This window comes from Trachypithecus francoisi, unplaced genomic scaffold (genome assembly GCF_009764315.1).
Source record: "Trachypithecus francoisi isolate TF-2019V2 unplaced genomic scaffold, Tfra_2.0 Lachesis_group13, whole genome shotgun sequence".
Classification (NCBI taxonomy): Eukaryota; Metazoa; Chordata; class Mammalia; order Primates; family Cercopithecidae; genus Trachypithecus; species Trachypithecus francoisi.
This window is the reverse complement of record NW_022681458.1, coordinates 34880242-34899422: the sequence shown is the minus strand read 5'-3', so window position 1 is coordinate 34899422 and position 19181 is coordinate 34880242. Positions and strand designations below refer to the sequence as shown.

At 38.4% G+C, this 19181-nt stretch overlaps 1 protein-coding gene across 9 annotated transcripts in view; it reads left to right on the top strand.

Moving 5' to 3' along the window:
* ZDBF2 (zinc finger DBF-type containing 2) overlaps positions 1 to 18764 on the top strand; it is a 44622-nt gene extending 25858 nt beyond the window's left edge. For 8 of the 9 annotated variants that reach the window (XM_033230562.1, XM_033230559.1, XM_033230564.1 and 5 more), the window contains one exon: positions 9047 to 18764. In XM_033230562.1, coding sequence (XP_033086453.1) covers positions 9047 to 15926 — 6880 coding nt within the window. In that variant the 3' untranslated portion in view covers positions 15927 to 18764. The remainder of the gene's footprint in view (positions 1 to 9046) is intronic. The other variant, XM_033230567.1, reaches the window with a different exon arrangement.
* Positions 18765 to 19181: the final 417 nt, after the last annotated feature.

Here is a 19181-nt window from a genome sequence, read left to right as displayed (position 1 = left end):
GGTATGTTGTATCTTTGTTCCATTGGTTTCAAAGAACATCTATTTCTGCTTTCATTTCGTTATGTACCCAGTAGTCATTCAGGAGCAGGTTGTTCAGTTTCCATGTAGTTGAGCGGTTTTGATTGAGTTTCTTAGTCCTGAGTTCTAGTTTGATTGCACTGTGGTCTGAGAGACAGTTTGTTATAATTTCTGTTCTTTGACATTTGCTGAGGAGTGCTTTACTTCCATTATGTGGTCAATTTTGGAATAAGTGCGATGTGGTGCTGAGAAGAATGTATATTCTGTTGATTTGGGGTGGAGAGTTCTATAGATGTCTATTAGGTCCGCTTGGTGCAGAGATGAGTTCAATTCCTGGATATCCTTGTTAACTTTCTGTCTCGTTGATCTGTCTAATGTTGACAGTGGAGTGTTGAAGTCTCCCATTATTATTGTATGGGAGTCTAAGTCTCTTTGTAGGTCTCTAAGGACTTGCTTTATGAATCTGGGTGCTCCTGTATTGGGTGCATATATATTTAGGAGAGTTAGCTCTTCCTGTTGAATTGATCCCTTTACCATTATGTAATGGCCTTCTTTGTCTCTTTTGATCTTTGATGGTTTAAAGTCTGTTTTATCAGAGACTAGGATTGCAACCCCTGCTTTTTTTTGTTCTCCATTTGCTTGGTAGATCTTCCTCCATCCCTTTATTTTGAGCCTATGTATGTCTCTGCATGTGAGATGGGTCTCCTGAATACAGCAGACTGATGGGTCTTGACTCTTTATCCAGTTTGCCAGTCTGTGTCTTTTAATTGGAGCATTTAGTCCATTTACACTTAAGGTTAATATTGTTATGTGTGAACTTGATCCTGTCATTATGATATTAACTGGTTATTTTGCTCGTTAGTTGATGCAGTTTCTTCCTAGCCTCGATGGTCTTTACATTTTGGCATGTTTTTGCAATGGCTGGTACCGGTTGTTCCTTTCCATGTTTAGGGCTTCCTTCAGGGTCTCTTGTAAGGCAGGCCTGGTGGTGACAAAATCTCTAAGCATTTGCTTATCTGTAAAGGATTTTATTTCTCCTTCACTGATGAAACTTAGTTTGGCTGGATATGAAATTCTGGTTGAAAATTCTTTTCTTTAAGAACGTTGAATATTGGCCCCCACTCTCTTCTGGCTTGTAGAGTTTCTGCCGAGAGATCTGCTGTTAGTCTGATGGGCTTCCCTTTGTGGGTAACCCGACCTTTCTCTCTGGCTGCCCTAAGATTTTTTCCTTCATTTCAACTTTGGTGAATCTGGCAATTATGTGTCTTGGAGTTGCTCTTCTGGAGGAGTATCTTTGTGGCGTTCTCTGTATTTCCTGAATTTGAATGTTGGCCTGCCCTACTAGGTTGGGGAAGTTCTCCTGGATGATATCCTGAAGAGTGTTTTCCAACTTGGTTCCATTTTCCCCCTCACTTTCAGGCACCCCAATCAGACGTAGATTTGGTCTTTTTACATAATCCCATACTTCTTGCAGGCTTTGTTCATTCTTTTTCTTCTTTTTTCTTTTGGTTTCTCTTCTCGCTTCATTTCATTCATTTGATCCTCAATCGCTGATACTCTTTCTTCCAGTTGATCGAGTCGGTTACTGAAGCTTGTGCATTTGTCACGTATTTCTCGTGTCATGGTTTTCATCTCTGTCATTTCGTTTATGATCTTCTCTGCATTAATTAGTCTAGCTGTCAATTCTTCCACTCTTTTTTCAAGATTTTTAGTTTCTTTGCGCTGGGTACGTAATTCCTCCTTTAGCTCTGAGAGGTTTGATGGACTGAAGCCTTCTTCTCTCATCTCGTCAAAGTCATCTCTGACCAGCTTTGATCCGTTGCTGGCGATGGCTGCGCTCCTTTGCATGGGGAGATGTGCTCTTATTTTTTGAATTTCCAGCTTTTCTGCCCTGCTTCTTCCCCATCTTTGTGGTTTTATCTGTCTCTGGTCTTTGATGATGGTGACGTACTGATGGGGTTTTGGTATAGGTGTCCTTCCTGTTTGATAGTTTTCCGTCTGACAGTCAGAAGGACTGTCTGTTGGTCTGTTGGAGATTGCTTGAGGTCCACTCCAGACCCTGTTTGCCTGGGTATCAGCAGCAGAGGTTGCCGAAGATAGAATATTGCTGAACAGCGAGTGTACCTGTCTGATTCTTCCTTTGGAAGTTTCCTCTCAGGGGTGACTCCACCCTGTGAGGTGGGGTGTCAGACTGCCCCTAGTGGGGGATGTCTCCCAGCTAGGCTACTCAGGGGTCAGGACCCACCTGAGCAGGCAGTCTGTCTGTTCTCAGATCTCAACCTCCGCGTTAGGAGATCCACGGCTCTCCCCAAAGCTGTCAGACAGAGTCGTTCGCGTCTGCACCGGCCCCCGCTGCTTTCCCTATTGGACTGCCGCTGTGCGCTGTCCGCAGAGGTAGAGTCTACAGAGACAGGCAGGCTTCCTTGAGCTGCTGTGAGCTCCACCCAGTTAGAGCTTCCCAGCGGCTTTGTTTACCTACTTAAGCCTCAGCAATGGCGGGCGCCCCTCCCCCAGCCTCGCTGCTGCCTTGAGGATAGATCGCCGCAGACTGCTGTGTTAGCAGTGAGGGAGGCTCCGTGGGCGTGGGACCCTCCCGCCAGGTATGGGGATATATCTCCTGGTGTGCCTGTTTCCTTAAAGCGCAGTATTGGGGTGGGAGTTACCCGATTTTCCAGGTGTTGTGTGTCTCAGTTCCCCTGGCTAGGAAAACGGATTTCCTTCCCCCTTGCGCTTCCAGGTGAGGCGATGCCTCGCCCTGCTTCAGCTCACGCTGGTCAGCTGCAGCAGCTGACCAGCACCGATTGTCCGGCACTCCCTAGTGAGATGACCCCAGTACCTCAGTTGAAAATGCAGAAATCACCGGTCTTCTGTGTCGCTCGCGCTGCTTTTGTTTTGTTTTGTTTTTTTGAGACAGAGTCTCACTCTGTCGGCCAGGCTGGAGTGCTATGGCATGGTCTTGGGTCATTGCAACCTCCATCTCCCGGACTCAAGCAATTCTCCTGCCTCAGCCTCCAGAGTAGCTGGGATTACAGGCATGTGCCACCATGCCTGGCTAATTTTTGTATTTTTAGTAGAGACGGGTTTCACCATGTTGGCCAGGCTGGTCTCAAACTCCCGACCTCAGGTAATCTGCCCACCTCGCCCTCCCAGAGTGCTGGGATTACAGGCGTGAGCTACTGCGCCCGGCCACATGCAACTATTTCTATGTTATATCTTGCTAGAATTTGAAGTTCTGGGTCAGAGTTTATGGACCTTAAAAATATTTTTTTAATTTTTTTTTTATTTTTTAACTTTCCTTTTTGGAATAATTTCAGGCTTACAAAAATGTTGCAAAACTGGTACAAGAAGTTCTTGGATCACCTTCCCCTGTCTCAAATATTAAATCCAAAATAACCACAGAGGGCCAGGAGTGGTGGCTCATGCCTGTAATCCCAGCACTTTGGGAAGCCAAGGAGGGCCGATGGCTTGAGGTCAGGAGTTCAAGACCAGCCTGGCCAACATGGTGAAACCCCTGTCTCTACTAAAAATACAAAAATTAGCTAGGGATGTTAGCACATGCCTGTAATCCCAGCTACTCGGGAGGCTGAGGTAGAATAATTCCTTGAACTACACTCCAGCCTGGGTGACAGAGCTAGACTCCATCTTAAAAAAATAAAATAATAAAAAAAAAAACCACAGTACAATGATAAAAACCAGGAAACTACAAATGCAGTACGAGGATTACTTGACTACGCGAGTTGGAGGCTGCAGTGTACTTTGACCTCCCCGCAGCCCGTGAATAGGTACATCCAGCCTGGGCAACATAGTGAGGCCTGTCCTGGCCTCTAAAAAAAAACAAGCCCCAAGCTGGACGCAGTGGTTCACACCTATAATACCACCACTTTGGGAGGCCAAGGCAGGCGGATCACCTGAGGTTGGGAGTTTGAGACCAGCCTGACCAACATGGAGAAACCCTGCCTCTACTAAAAATACAAAAAATTAGCTGGGCATGGTGGTGCATGCCTGTAATCCCAGGTACTCAGCCGGCTGAGGCAGGAGAATTGCTTGAACCCGGGAGGTGGAGGTTGTGGTGAGCTGAGATTGTACTATTGCACTCCAGTCTGGGCAACAAGAGCGAAACTTCGTCTCAAAACAAACAAACCCAAAGCAAAATCTCCCTGAACCCTGCTCAGAGGGAGCCAATTTTAAAAACACAAAAACCAAAACCCAAGAAATTACATTGATACCATACTAACAGCTAATCTATAGACCTTGTTTAAATTTTGTTGGTTGTCTTAACTCATGTCCATTTCTTGGACCAGAAGCCAATCCAGAATCACACATTGCATTTTGTTGTCAACATCTCCTTAGTTTTCCTTTATCTTAAATAGTTCCTCAGTTTTTCTTTGTTTTTAAGACCATGATACTTTCTTTATAGAGTACTGGCCAGTTAATTTATGGGATAGTCTTCAATTTTTGTCTGTCTGATATTTTCTTATGATTAAACTTTGGTTATGCATTTTGGGCACGAATATCTTAGAATCGATGTTGTGCCCTTCTTAGTGTGGAATCAGGAGACACATAATGTTGCCATATCATTTGGGTGATGTTAGCTTGAGCCACTTGATTAAGGTACTACAGTCTGCCAAGTTACTCCACTGTGAAGTTACTGTTTTTCCTAATTAATAAGGATCGGTATGGGGAAGAACTTTGAGACTGTGTAAATACCCTGTTTCTTATCTTACTTTTGCCCACTTATTTTATGCAGCCATTAATGATTCTTTAATCAAAATTCTATCATAAAAAAGATCTTGTTCTTTCACTTATTTATTCAAATATTTAATATTTATTTATATCATTATAGACTCATGGATATTTCTTTTATTCTATGGGTTTTAATTTGTTACTAGTTATTATTTATTTTGTTGCTCACATTGTGTATGGACCTTTGAAATCCTTGCTAGACACTTCCTAGAAGGCTATACCAATTTATACTCACACCAGCAGCATAAGAGAATGCCGATTTCCTGTCACTGTTGCTAACCCTGGGATTATCAGCTTCTTTTTTCCCTACCAAAATAATGGGCCAAAAATGTGTAGATATACATACTGATAATCCCATATTATCTATTTTCAGGTGGAACTTTTTTGTGTACTGATTGGCCATATTTTATTCTATGATATGTTTGTTAATATACTTTGCCCATTTTTCTATTGAGTTATTTGTATATTTTGGCTTTGTAAGCAGTATTTGAGTATGAGTAATATCCTTTGTATTTTAAATGTGTTACAAATTTTTTTTCAGAACCCAGTTGTTTGTCTTTTAACTGTATATGTTATTCTTTATCCTACAGAGATTAAAATTTTTGATTTAATCAGATGTAAGGAGAATTTTTCTTTACGTCTTCTTTTATGCCTTTTTCTTCATGCCTTTGTTTTTTGTTTTAAATATTTGTAATCATCTTGGAGTTTGTTTTTATATGTGGTGTTGAGGCAGGACTTCTTGTATCTCTCATTATCCCTGCTGATATAAAGTGTCACCACCTGTGTCATAACCTGAGTTCTTGTATTTGTGTCTATGTGTGTATGTAGATCTTTTTGCATACCATTTTGTTTCCTTGATTTTAAAAAAATCACATGCCAATAGTACTTTTTTTAAATATATGTATAAGCTTTCTAACGTACAGGATTTATGATTTTAAAAAATTTCCTTTCTGTTCTCCTCTTGTCTAGACATTGTAAATTTTTCTATTTTAGCTTTCCTGAAAATCAGCTCTTGCTTTATTTTTGTTTTGTCTTCATTAATTTTTTCCTTTTCTTAATATATTTCATCTACCTTCTTATGGGGGCAATTTGGTTGTTATTTGTTTCATCTTAAATTGGGTGCCCAGTTGTATTTATGAATTCTTTTCTTAATGGAAGTATTTAAAAGTATGACGTTTTTATTTTGGCCATATCTCATAGTTTTTATTTCTTTTAGATAATTTAAAAAATATTTTCTTTTTAGCTTGAGTTTTTCTTTTTAGCTCAAGAGTTTGACTGTTTTTTGTTCGTTTGTAGGTCTCACTTTGTGGCCCAGGCTGGAGTGCAGCGTGTGATTATAGCTCACTGTAGTCTCAAAGTCCTGGGCTCAAGTGACCCACCTGCTTCAAACTCTTGAATATCTGGGACTATAGGCATGTACCACCACGCCTGGCTTATTTTTTTAAATTTTTGTAGAAACAGGATCTCATTATGTTGCCGAGGCTGTTCTCGAACTCTTGGCCTCAAGTGATCGTCTCACTTGAGTCTTCCAAAGTGAGGGGATTACAGGCATGAACCACCACACCTGGCCAAAAGAGTGGTTTTTAATTTTTAATGGTTAGCTTTTTAGAGAGCTTTTTTTTTTTGTTGTGTAGTTACAAATGATGTGTTAAATGTGGATTATGATTTAATTGTTAAACATATTATACACACACAAATACAGATGCAGATCAAAGCATCCAGATGGCAGTTCATGATCTTCTTGGGATTTTACCAACTGTATGATTTTATGATTCTACCTTCTTTTCTTTTCTCCCTTCTCTTTCTTTTCTTAGCTACATGTTGCAAAATTCGTTTTATTTTGAGAATGTTGTGGTAGTCCTTAAGACAAATGAAGAAGTCTAGGGTTCTGAAGAACTAGAATAAAGTGGTTGTTGCACTGCAATGTCATTGTTGAGAAGTATGAAAAATTAGGATTTTTTTTGCTGCATCACATACTTTGGATGCCAGGTTAACTTTTTTATTTTCCAAATTCAAAATTAATATTAAGGCAATCAGTTTATATGGGAAAGATAGTAATAGTAATACTTAGGCTAAAATAAAATTGCATATGGCTGACACATGTGCATGTTCTCTTAGACAAATGACATCTCAAATTAGAAAAATTCAATACATTTTTAGGTGTTTATTTTTAATTTTTATAGGCTATTTTTATAAACAAACAGTTTTAGATTAATGGAACCATTGAGGAAATAGTACAGAATGTGCCTATAATGCTCTCTCACCCAATTTCTCTATTATTAACATTAATGTGATATATTTGTTACAAGTAATGAACTGATATTAGTAAAGTTCATGGTTTATTCAGACTTCTAAGTTTCTACTTAAACTAAGTTTTCTTAAACTAAGATTTCCTTAGTTTTACTAGTTTTTCTGTTTCAGAATCACATCCAGGATACCACATTATATTAACTTGTAATGTCTCTTTAGGTCCCTCTTGGCTGTGACAGTTTAATTTTTTTTTTTTTCTTAAGTCTAGATGTGATGATACTTACCTCCTTGAATTGTTATTATTTTTTATGTGTCTGCCTTCTGCAGCTACTTGAATGGTCTTTAAGAGGCAGCTCAACTTTTTTTGAATTTGCCTTAGTACCTAGCATAGTGCCTGTAATGCAGTAGTAAGTCCTTAGTAGATGGTTATTGCATGAATGAATGTTTGCCTGACTTTAAGAATTCAGGCCATGGCAATATCATTAGGTCAGCTGGTTATATACATGAAAGAGCAGTCCCTGAAATGCTTTGGTCAAACATGTTGTCTTGATACTGATAGAAGAGATTCATAGACTGATTTTAGATATGAAAGTTTTGGGTCTTTTAAAAAATAATGGAATTTAAATTTTGAATGGGAAATACATATACATAGACATAATTCACAGGGCACGTTCAAAAGTAAGTCTTCTTAAATTGCCGCCATCCTGTAATCACTTCACTAGAGGTAACACGTAATACCTCTAGACTTCTACAGTTGTATGTGCCATTCTCTAGATATTCTAAGTACATTATTTTTTCCCTTCTATTTTACATAAAAGGTAGCTTTCTGTGTACCCTTGCTTTTCACTAACAATGTTTATAGTAATTGGTTTTTATTTGTATGTATAGAGCTGTTTTATTATTTTTAAAACCCACGTTGTATTCCATTAAATACCATTAATTATTTAACCAGTACCTAGTTACTGAGTATTCAGGTTGATTCTAGTCATTTGCTATTACTCCTCCCTCCTCTCAAAAGTAGCAGTAAATATTCTTGTACATGCCTCATTAAACTAATGAGAAAACCAAAAGTGGAATTAGAGGTCAGAGGGTATGTACATTCTTAATTTTTTTTTTTTTTTTTTTTGAGGCAGAGTCTCGCTCTGTCGCCCGGACTGGAGTGCAGTGGCGGATCTCAGCTCACTGCAAGCTCCGCCTCCCGGGTTTACGCCATTCTCCTGCCTCAGCCTCCCGAGTAGCTGGGACTACAGGCGCCCGCGCCTCGCCCGGCTAGTTTTTGTATTTTTAGTAGAGACGGGGTTTCACCGTGTTCGCCAGGATGGTCTCGATCTCCTGACCTCGTGATCCGCCCGTCTCAGCCTCCCAAAGTGCTGGGATTACAGGCTTGAGCCACCGCGCCCGGCCTGTACATTCTTAATTTTAATAGACATTGCAAAATTACTTTTTGTAGAGGTTACAAATCTACATAGAGGTTAACCAGTAACCGTTAACTGATCTATATTCCTGTGAAGAATGTATTAAAGTGCCTTTGTCCTTACACCCTCACCAAAACATTGTGTTAAGATAATAATAGCTAACATTTGTGAATGCTTACTGTGTGTCGAACTGTTTCTTCATTTTAATGCTCCTTACATGTAACAATTAATTTACTCATCAAAACAATCTCATGAGGGAAAATAGTGTAAGATTCCCTTTTTTTGGAGGCAGAAACTGAAGCATACAAGGTTAAGTAACATGTCAAACTTTTTGCTGTTACTACTCTGATAATTGAAAAATAATATATGATTTTATTTGTTTAATTATTCATGTTTAGGGGCCATTTGTATTTAAGTAGCAATTGGTAGCACCACCTCCACCTTCTGCAGTAATTCCCTCCCCACAGTCCATGCAGTGTTCAGCCTGTGGTGACTGCCTGGATTCCTTGTCCTTTAAGGATAGTCCAGAATAGAAAGCAAATAACATTTATTATGCCTCTCTTTTAATATTTTAAACAGATATTAGAATATGTTTATGAGTCTCCCCCCTTTCTTTTTAGTTCAACACAAGATGAGACACATGTGAATACCGGGTCATCGTCTGAAGTGGTGCATTTGGATGATGATTTTTCTGAAGAAGAGGAAGAGGATGAGGATAAGGTTGAGGAAGAGGATGCTCCCGAAGAGAGACCCTCTGAGGCTTCAGAACCTATTGAAGAGTTACATTCCAGACCTCATAAATCTCAGGAAGGCACACAGGAGGTTTCAGTTCGACCATCAGTTATTCAAAAACTGGAGAAGGGACAGCAGCAGCCCTTGGAGTTTGTTCATAAAATTGGGGCCGGTGTGAAAAAATGTAATCTAGTAGATATTGGTCAGGCTACAAATAATGGAAGCAACTTGGTACGCCCCCCAGTGATTTATAATGCTCCGGCTAGTTGTTTATCTGAAAGCTCTAATGATAGACCAGTTACAACTAATACAACTGGTTTACCAGCAGCAGCTCATTTGGATTCAGTTAGCAAATGTGACCCAAACAAAGTTGGCAAACATCTTGAACAGTCAGACGGGGCCTCTAGAAATCCTGTGCCATCATCCCATGTAGAAACTTCTTCATTTTCACATCAGAAACCTAAAGAATCAAATAGGAAATCTTTACGCATGAATTCAGATAAGTTGGTTTTGTGGAAAGATGTAAAATCTCAGGGTAAAACTTTGTCAGCTGGCTTGAAATTCCAGGAACGCATGGGTACTAAGGGCTCCTTCAGAGTTAAATCTCCTTCCAAATTAGCAGTAAACCCGAATAAAACTGACATGCCTTTAAATAAAGGAATCTTTGAAGATACTATTCCAAAGCACCATGAGGAATTCTTTTCTCATATGGATTGTACCCAAGAAGAAAAGCGTTTGGTTTTTAACAAGAAAGCCTTTTGGGAACAGAAGTGCTCAGTGAGTTCTGAAATGAAGTTTGATCATAGCTCTCTTCAGTCAGCATCTGATCAGCCCCAAGAGACTGCACAAGACATAAATCTTTGGAAGGAGGAGCAAATTGACCAAGAAGATAACTATGAATCTAGAGGTTCAGAAATGAGTTTTGATTGCAGTTCCTCTTTTCATTCACTGACTGACCAATCTAAAGTGAGCGCCAAAGAAGTAAACCTTTCCAAGAAAGTATGTACTGATGTACAGTATAAGAATAATACATCTTATGTTTCTAAAATAAGTTCTGATTGCGATGACATTCTTCACTTGGTTACCAACCAATCCCAAATGATTGTTAAAGAAATAAGTCTTCAGAATGCAAGGCATATTAGCCTGGTTGACCAAAGCTATGAATCTAGTGATTCTGAAACAAATTTTGATTGTGATGCTTCACCTCAGTCCACTAGTGACTACCCTCACCAATCTGTAAAAGAAGTAAACCTTCCTAAGGAAGTGCACATTGGTTTGGTTGATAAGAACTATGGTTCCAGTAGTTCTGAAGTAAGTGCTGATTCTGTTTTCCCACTGCAGTCAGTGGTTGACCAACCCCCGGTGGCTGTCACAGAAACAAAACTTCGGAAGAAGGCTCATACTGGCTTGGTTGATAACTATGGATCCAGTTGTTCTGAAACAAGTTTTGATTGTGATGTTTCTCTTGAGTCAGTAGTTGATCATCCCCAACTGACTGTCAAAGGAAGAAACCTGAAAGGTAGACAAGTCCACCTAAAACATAAGAAGCGTAAACCCAGTAGTGCTAAAGCACATCTTGATTGTGATGTCTCACTCGGGACAGTTGCAGGTGAATCCCAGAGGGCCGTTGAAAAGATAAATCTTCTAAAGGAGAAGAATGCTGACCTTATGGATGTGAACTATGAATCCCATGGTCCTGGAATGGGTTTTCACACCGATGCTCAGTTAGTGGCTGACCAGCCTCAAGTAGCAGAAATAGAGCCTCAGAAAGTGGATATTGACCTTGAGAATAAGAGTGTTCAGTCTAGCAGTTCTTCTCTAAGTTCTGATTCTGTGGCTTCTCTTTATCATTCAGCTCACGATGAGCCTCAAGAAGCTTTGGATGAAGTAAATCTTAAAGAGTTAAATATTGACATGGAAGTTAAGAGCTATGATTGCTCCAGCTCTGAGTTGACTTTTGATTCTGACCCGCCTCTTCTGTCAGTTTCTGAGCAGTCTCATCTGGATGCTGAAGGAAAAGAACGGCACATTGACCTGGAAGATGAGAGCTGTGAGTCAGATAGTTCTGAAATAACTTTTGATTCTGATATTCCTCTTTATTCAGTAATTGACCAACCTGAAGTAGCTGTTTATGAGGAAGAAACTGTTGATCTGGAAAGTAAAAGTAATGAATCTTGTGTTTCTGAAATAACTTTTGATTCTGATATTCCTCTTCATTCAGGAAATGATCACCCTGAAGTAGCTGTTAAAGAAGTAATTCAGAAAGAAGAGTACATTCACTTAGAAAGGAAGAATGATGAACCCAGTGGTTCTGAAATAAGTTCGGATTCCTATGCCCCTCGTCATTTAGTGACTAATTCTCCTGAAGTAGCTGTCAGAAAGCTAAATCCTCAAAAAGAAGACCAGGTACACTTAGAAAATAAGGAAAATGAACCTATTGATTCTGAAGTAAGTTTGGATTATAATATCATTTTTCATTCAGTGACTGGACATTCTGAAGATCCCATTAAAAAAATAAGCCGTCACACAAAAGAGCACATGTACTTAGAAAATAAGAGTGATTTTGAAACAAGTTTGGATTCTGATGTCCCTCTTCGGCCAGCGACTCACAAACCTGAAGTAATTGTCAAAGAAACATGGCTTCAAAGAGAAAAGCATGCTGAATTCCAAGGTGGAAGTGCTGAATTCAGTGGTTCAAAAACAAGTTTAGATTCTGGTGTCCCTCATTATTCAGTAATTGAACCTCAAGTAGCTGTTAACAAAATAAACAGAAAGAAGCAATATGTTCTAGAAAACTATGATAAATGTAGTGGTTCTGAAATAATTTTGGATTCTAACGTTCCACCTCAGTCAATGACTGACCAAACTCAGCTAGCTTTTTTAAAGGAAAAACATGTTAATCTGAGAGACAAAAACAGTAAATCAGGTGATTCTGAAATAACTTTTGATTCTGAACAACTTCAGGAAGCGGTTAAAAAAATAGACCAATGGAAGGAAGAGGTTATTGGCCTGAAAAATAGGATTAATGAACCTAGTACTTCTAAATTAATACATGATTCTGATGTTTCTGTCCAATCTGTGGCTGATCAACCCAAAGTAGCTATTAAACATGTAAACCTTGAGAATGAAAACCATATGTACTTGCAAGTTAAGAACAGCCAATATAGTTGTTCTGAAATGAATTTGGATTCTCGTTTCTTGGTTCAGTCAATAGTCAATCGACCTCAAATAACTATTTTGGAGCAGGACCACATTGAGCTAGAAGGTAAGCACAATCAATGTTGTGGTTCTGAAATAAGTTTTGATTCTGATGACCCTCTTCAGTCAGTGGCTGACCAGCTGAGAGAAACCGTTAAAGAAATAAGCCTTTGGAAGGATGAAGAAGTTGACATGGAAGATAGGAGGAATGAAGCTAAGGGTTTTGAAATTATGTATGATTCTACTGTTCTTCAGCCAGTGGCTGGCCAACCTGAAGAAGTAGTTAAGGAGGTCAGTCTTTGGAAAGAGCATGTTGACTTGGAAAATAAGATTGTCAAACCTACCAATTCTAAAATAAATTTTGATTCTCATGAACCCCTTCTGTCTGTGACTAATAAAATTCAAGGGGTGAATAAAGAAATAAATCTTTTGAGGGAGGAACATGTTTGTCTGGATGATAAGGGCTATGTGCCCAGTGATTCTGAAATAATTTATGTTTCCAATATCCCTCTTCAGTCAGTGATAAAACAACCCCAAATTTTGCAAGAGGAGCATGCCCGTCTGGAAGATAAGAGCAGTAATTCTTATAGTCCTGAAGAAAGTTCTGATTCCAATGACTCTTTCCAGGCAGCAGCAGATGAGCTTCAAAAATCTGTCAAAGAAATAAATCTTTGGAAGGAAGACCATATTTATCTGGAAGATAAGAGCTATAAATTAGGTGATTTTGATGTAAGTTATGCTTCTCATATTCCTGTTCAGTTTGTGACCGATCAATCTTCTGTGCCTGTCAAAGAAATAAACTTGCAAAAGAAGGATCATCATGATCTAGAAAATAAGAACTGTGAAGTCTGTGGTTCTGAAATAAAATGTGATTCTTGTGTTCATCTTCAGTCAGAAGTTGACCGACCTCAAGTGTCTTACAAAGAGGCAGACCTTCAGAAGGAAGAGCATGTTGTCATGGAAGAAAAGACCGATGGACCTAGTGATTCAGAAATGATGTATGATTCTGATGTTCCTTTTCAAATCGTGGTTAACCAGTTTCCAGGGTCAGTCAAAGAAACACATCTTCCAAAGGTGATACTTGTGGATCTGGTGCCCAGTGATAGTGATTATGAAGTAATTTCAGATGATATTCCCCTTCAGTTAGTGACTGACCCACCTCAGTTGACTGTCAAAGATATCAACTGTATAAATACAGAATGTATTGATATAGAAGATAAGAGCTGTGACTCTTTTGGTTCTGAAGTCAGGTGTAGTTGTAAAGCCTCTACTCCCTCAATGACAAACCAATGCAAAGAGACTTTCAAAATAATAAACCGGAAGAAAGACTATATTATTCTGGGAGAGCCAAGTTGTCAGTCTTGTGGTTCTGAAATGAATTTTAGTGTTGATGCCTCTGATCAGTCCATGACTTACGAGTCACAAGGACCTGATGAGAAAATGGTGAAATATATTGACTCAGAAGATAAGAGCTGTGGATATAATGGTTCTAAAGGAAAATTTAATTTGGGAGACACTTCTCATCGAACGACTTACCGACTGCAGAAAGCTCACAAAGAAGCCAAGCTTCGGAAAGATCCAAGAAATGCTGGCCTGAAAGGTAAGAGCTGTCAATCTAGTGCTTCTGCAGTGGATTTTGGTACCTCTTCCAAGTCAGCGCTCCATCGAAGGGCCGATAAAAAAAAACGTTCAAAGCTAAAACAGAGAGATCTACAAGATGTGAGCTGTGAACCGGATGGTTTTGAGATGAATTTTCAGTGTGCTCCCCCTCTTCCGTCTGATACTGATCAGCCTCAAGAAACTGCTAAGAAAAGACACCCTTGTAAGAAGGTGTCTTTTGACTTGAAAGAAAAGAACCGTGGTTCCAGGTCAAGCTGTGTTCCCAAGGTTGATTCTGTAAGGAACCTGAGAAAAGCAAAGGATGTCATAGAAGATAATCCTGATGAACCAGTTCTTGAAGCCTTACCTCATGTACCTCCTTCATTTGTGGGGAAAACATGGTCTCAGATAATGAGAGAAGATGACATAAAAATTAATGCTCTTGTGAAGGAATTTAGGGAAGGTCGTTTCCACTGTTACTTTGATGATGACTGTGAGACCAAAAAAGTTTCTTTGAAGGGGAAAAAAAAGGTTACCTGGGCTGACTTGCAGGGTAAGGAGGACACTGCACCAACTCAAGCTCTGTCAGAAAGTGATGATATTGTCTGTGGTATTTCAGATATTGATGACTTGTCAGTGGCCTTAGATAAACCATGCCATCGTCATCCTTCAGCAGAGAGGCCTCCTAAGCAAAAGTGGCGTGTGGCTTCTCAATGCCAGACAGCGAAAATCAGCCATAGTACTCAGACCAGTTGTAAGAATTACCCAGTGATGAAAAGAAAAATAATTAGACAAGAGGAAGACCCACCAAAAAGTAAGTGTTCACGTTTACAGGATGACAGAAAAACCAAAAAGAAAGTCAAAATTGGGACAGTTGAATTTCCTGCATCATGTACTAAAGTTTTGAAGCCCATGCAACCCAAAGCCTTAGTCTGTATTCTTTCTTCTTTAAATATTAAACTGAAGGAGGGTGAAGGCCTCCACTTCCCTAAAATGAGGCACCATAGTTGGGATAATGATATTCAGTTTATATGCAAATATAAACGGAATATCTTTGATTATTATGAGCCCCTGATTAAGCAAATTATAATTAATCCTCCCCTGAATGTAATAGTACCAGAGTTTGAGAGGCGTAACTGGGTTAAAATTCATTTTAATAGGAGCAACCAAAACTCCAGTGCAGGAGATAATGATGCTGATGGACAAGGCTCTGCTTCAGCACCTTTAATGGCAGTGCCGGCAAGATACGGATTTAATTCACATCAGGGAACCAGTGACCCTTCTCTGTTTCTGGAAGAATCAAAGATTCTGCATGCTCGTGAGGTTCCAAAGAAAAGAAATTTCCAGCTAACATTTTTAAATCGTGATGTTGTCAAAATCTCTCCAAAATCAGTTAGAAATAAGTTTTTGGAAAGTAAAAGTAAAAAGAAAATTCACGGAAAGAAGGTGACAACTAGTAGTAATAAGTTAGGTTTTCCCAAAAAGGTTTATAAACCAATTATTCTCCGGCAAAAACCCAGAAAAGCTTCGGAGAAACAGTCAATTTGGATTCGGACCAAACCAAGTGATATAATTAGAAAGTATATTTCAAAATACTCTGTTTTTTTACGTCATAGATATCAGTCCAGGAGGGCTTTTCTTGGAATGTATCTGAAAAAGAAAAAATCTGTTGTCAGTAGGCTAAAGAAGGTGAAGAGAACAGCTAAAGTGCTTTTGAATTCCTCAGTTCCACCAGCTGGTGCTGAAGAGCTGTCGAGCGCTATCGCAAATCCTCCTCCAAAGCGACCTGTGCGGGCTTCTTGCCGCGTCGCACGAAGGAAGAAGAGGAGTGACGAAAGCTACCATGGCCGAAAGAGAAGTCCTTCTGGACCTGTGAGAGCATATGATCTGAGAAGCTCATCTTGTTTACAACAATGTGAAAGAATGATGACTCGGCTAGCAAACAAATTGAGAGGTAATGAGATAAAATAGAAGTTGTTTTTGTGTTCAGGCTAGTTGAGGATTCAGTACTTCAATTGAAATATATTTGGTACTTTGCGCACACAGCTTTCCCAACTTTGGTGAGAAAACTAATCTTGAACTATTTTGCTATCAATATTATTTTTCACAATTTTTATATTCATTTAAAATGAGTGTTTAGAGTCCTTTCATTTTAAGATTTAAAGCAACCTTTGTCCGACATTTTCTGTAGAAGAACTTCATCTTAATTTATGTCACAAAATAATTTAGCACCATATATAGAATTTGGTTCCTCAAATCATATCCCTCTTATTTTTTATGATTATCTCTCTCATCCTTGCAAATTTAACATTGTGAGAATGAATATAGCAAACTTATTACAAAGAAGGAACTATAATGAATTATGTCAGCTTTTGAAAGGGGTTGACTTAAATGAATACAAACAAAATATAGTTTGTCTTTCTTTTTAAAACATTCCAGAAAATGAGATTCCATAATCTTTAATACAGTTTTTAAAAACTGGTGATTTTTTTTATGCCTAACACAAACTCCTCCTGCTTCATTTAAATGGAATCTGCAAGTCTCTAACTTTTATCGTTTGGACACACGCACACATACAGTCTCTATAAATTTTTTGGGTTAGCCTTATTTGATCTTAAAAGGGAAAATAATTTTGCCCATGTGTTTAAGCACTCCCCCCCCCGTTTTTTTAACCACCTTTACTCCCTTCTACATGAAGAGTTGGTGGTTTAGTATGAAAATCCAGGTTACTTTGTGGCCTTATCTCCTAAAAATATTTTAGGCATTACCATATTAGTTTTTATTTTTATTTTTATTTATTATTATCATTTTTGAGACGGAGTCTCACTCCGTTGCCCAGGCTGGAGTGCAGTGGCCTGATCTTGGCTCACTGCAACCTCCGCCTCCTGGGTTCAAGCGATTCTCTTGCCTAAGCCTCCCGAGTAGCTGGGACTACAGGCATGTGCCACCATGCCTGGCTAATTTTTGTATTTTTAGTAGAGGCGGGGGTTTCACTGTGTTGGCCAGGCTGGTCTCTAACTCTTGACCTCGTGATCCACCTGCCTTGGCCTCCCAAAGTGCTGGGATTACAGGCGTGAGCCACTGCACCCAGCTTACCATATCAGTTTTTAATAACTTGAACTGAAATTCTTGGCTTGGTAATATTTGGGCAGGCCATTAATTCTCATTAGAAAATTACTTAATATTTCAAAGAATTGAATAAAACTGGTAATCTTTGCGGAGGCCCATTTTGCGAGTGGAAACCTGTGTTTATACATTAGTTTGTCTTTAACTTGTTAACAGATTTTAACAATTCAAATAAAATATGTTAACGAGATGCAGTTTGAGTCTGGGATACTCAGAGTATATCCAGGACTTGTATTCAGGGACACTGGTTGAGTTGGTACAGGTGCATTCAGTTGTCGTTCATTCATGTTAAGCCAAGATCCTGGATCTTCTATCGTTAATGTTAAGGGGAAACGTGAATTACAACTATATTGTATGACTGCCATATTTTCTTGAAACTAAGGTCAGTGTTAAACCATATCTTGATTTCAGAATTTAAAATGTGTTACCTTAGAAATAATGAAATATAGTGTAACAGTTGGTTTCTAAATGTGGTTTTATTTCAGGGGCCATTGTTTAACCTGTGTGTATGCTATGATGGAGTTCTTTTGTAATTTCTTTACTTCTAAATTTAAATAGTAATTATGTTTAAAAACAAATGTTTTTGTTTTTAGTTGCAAAGCAGCATATATCTCATTTCCTTCAACCTTGCCTCCTCATACACAAATATATTTTCATCTCTCTTCTTAAAAGATCACTGTGGGCCAGTAGTTCAAACTAATCCTCCAGTTTTAATTTAGAAACAAGGCTTTGTCCTAGTGACTAGGAAGTAAACAAACAGCTGATACATAAAATATTCTATTTGTGGGTATTGGTGTCTTTTTTCCCTATGGAATAGACACATAGTTCCCTTAAATTTTATTAATAGACATTCTGTATTCTTTCGGTGTAAGTTTAAAAGCAAGAGATCAAATGAAAATATGTACTACGTACTTATGATGTGTTATATCTATTGTGATTACATCATGGGAGAGAACAGTTCTTATAATTCAAGTAATTCAAATTTCAAGTTATACAAATGTTACCATTTTCACATTGGAAGCCCTTCTAAGTACCATTCTCACTGGGGGCAGGGAGAAGGTTTATATTTAAATTTTATATTACCAAACATAGAAGCACAGTGCAGTACTGATGATTTTGTTTAAAGTTTTTGAAATGTTTACTAGTTCTTGCAATCATTATTTTAGACAAGCTTGAAAACTTGAAATTGTTGAAACTTATAATTTAAATTAAATTGGAAATTACTTTCAGAATTTGGTAGTATACAAGATGTGCCCCTTTGTCTAAATAAATGTTGGCTTAATTTGCAGATTAGATAAAACAATTGATGTTTTTGTGTATTCAAGAGTGCATTAAATTCTTTTAATAGTAAAAAGTCAAATTACAACCATAATGAGTATTTTATTAATCTTGTTCTTGTTCAGTATTTTGCATAGATTTTTATTGTAATTGTCCTGAGTTCTACAGTATGTGGACAATATCGTGTGAAGTGTGTTTTTGCATTTGTGCATTTAAATTATTTATGTAACTAGGGCTCTGAGTAACACTTTTTTTTTTGGTTAAAGAAAAGCTATATTTAAATATTCAAATAATTATATATTTCCATGTAAAACTAATGTGAAGACTAATGTATTTTTTATATTGCAATGTAAAAGCTAAACTTGTTTTTGATGTTATCAAGATAAAATTTATTAAACCTTGAAATTTGTCTCTGTTCTCTCTTCATGTTAGAAACTTTTTCTGGGAATACTCGAAGAATAAGAGAATAATGGCCTGAGAGATAATAAATGAGAGAATGTAAATGTTGATGCCAGCGAGAAAATAGTTTAACCAAAGATATACAGATTATATTTGATGCAGTAGTTATTTCAAAGGATTAAAATGAAACCATTTATTTGGCTGGTGGAGTGGTGGATTAGCAGCTTTTCACTTTGTGTACCTGGATTGAAAGGGCCCGTGAACAAGACTGAGTTCATGAGGCTGCATCTGTATCACTGTTCGACACCTACTGGGAAGGGAGAACTTGGGAGCCTCCACTGCCACAGCATGTATTATAAAGGACAAGAAAACATGAGAAAGTCTATGTGGGTCAGTGAGGTGCCTTTGGCCCCAGTAGTACTG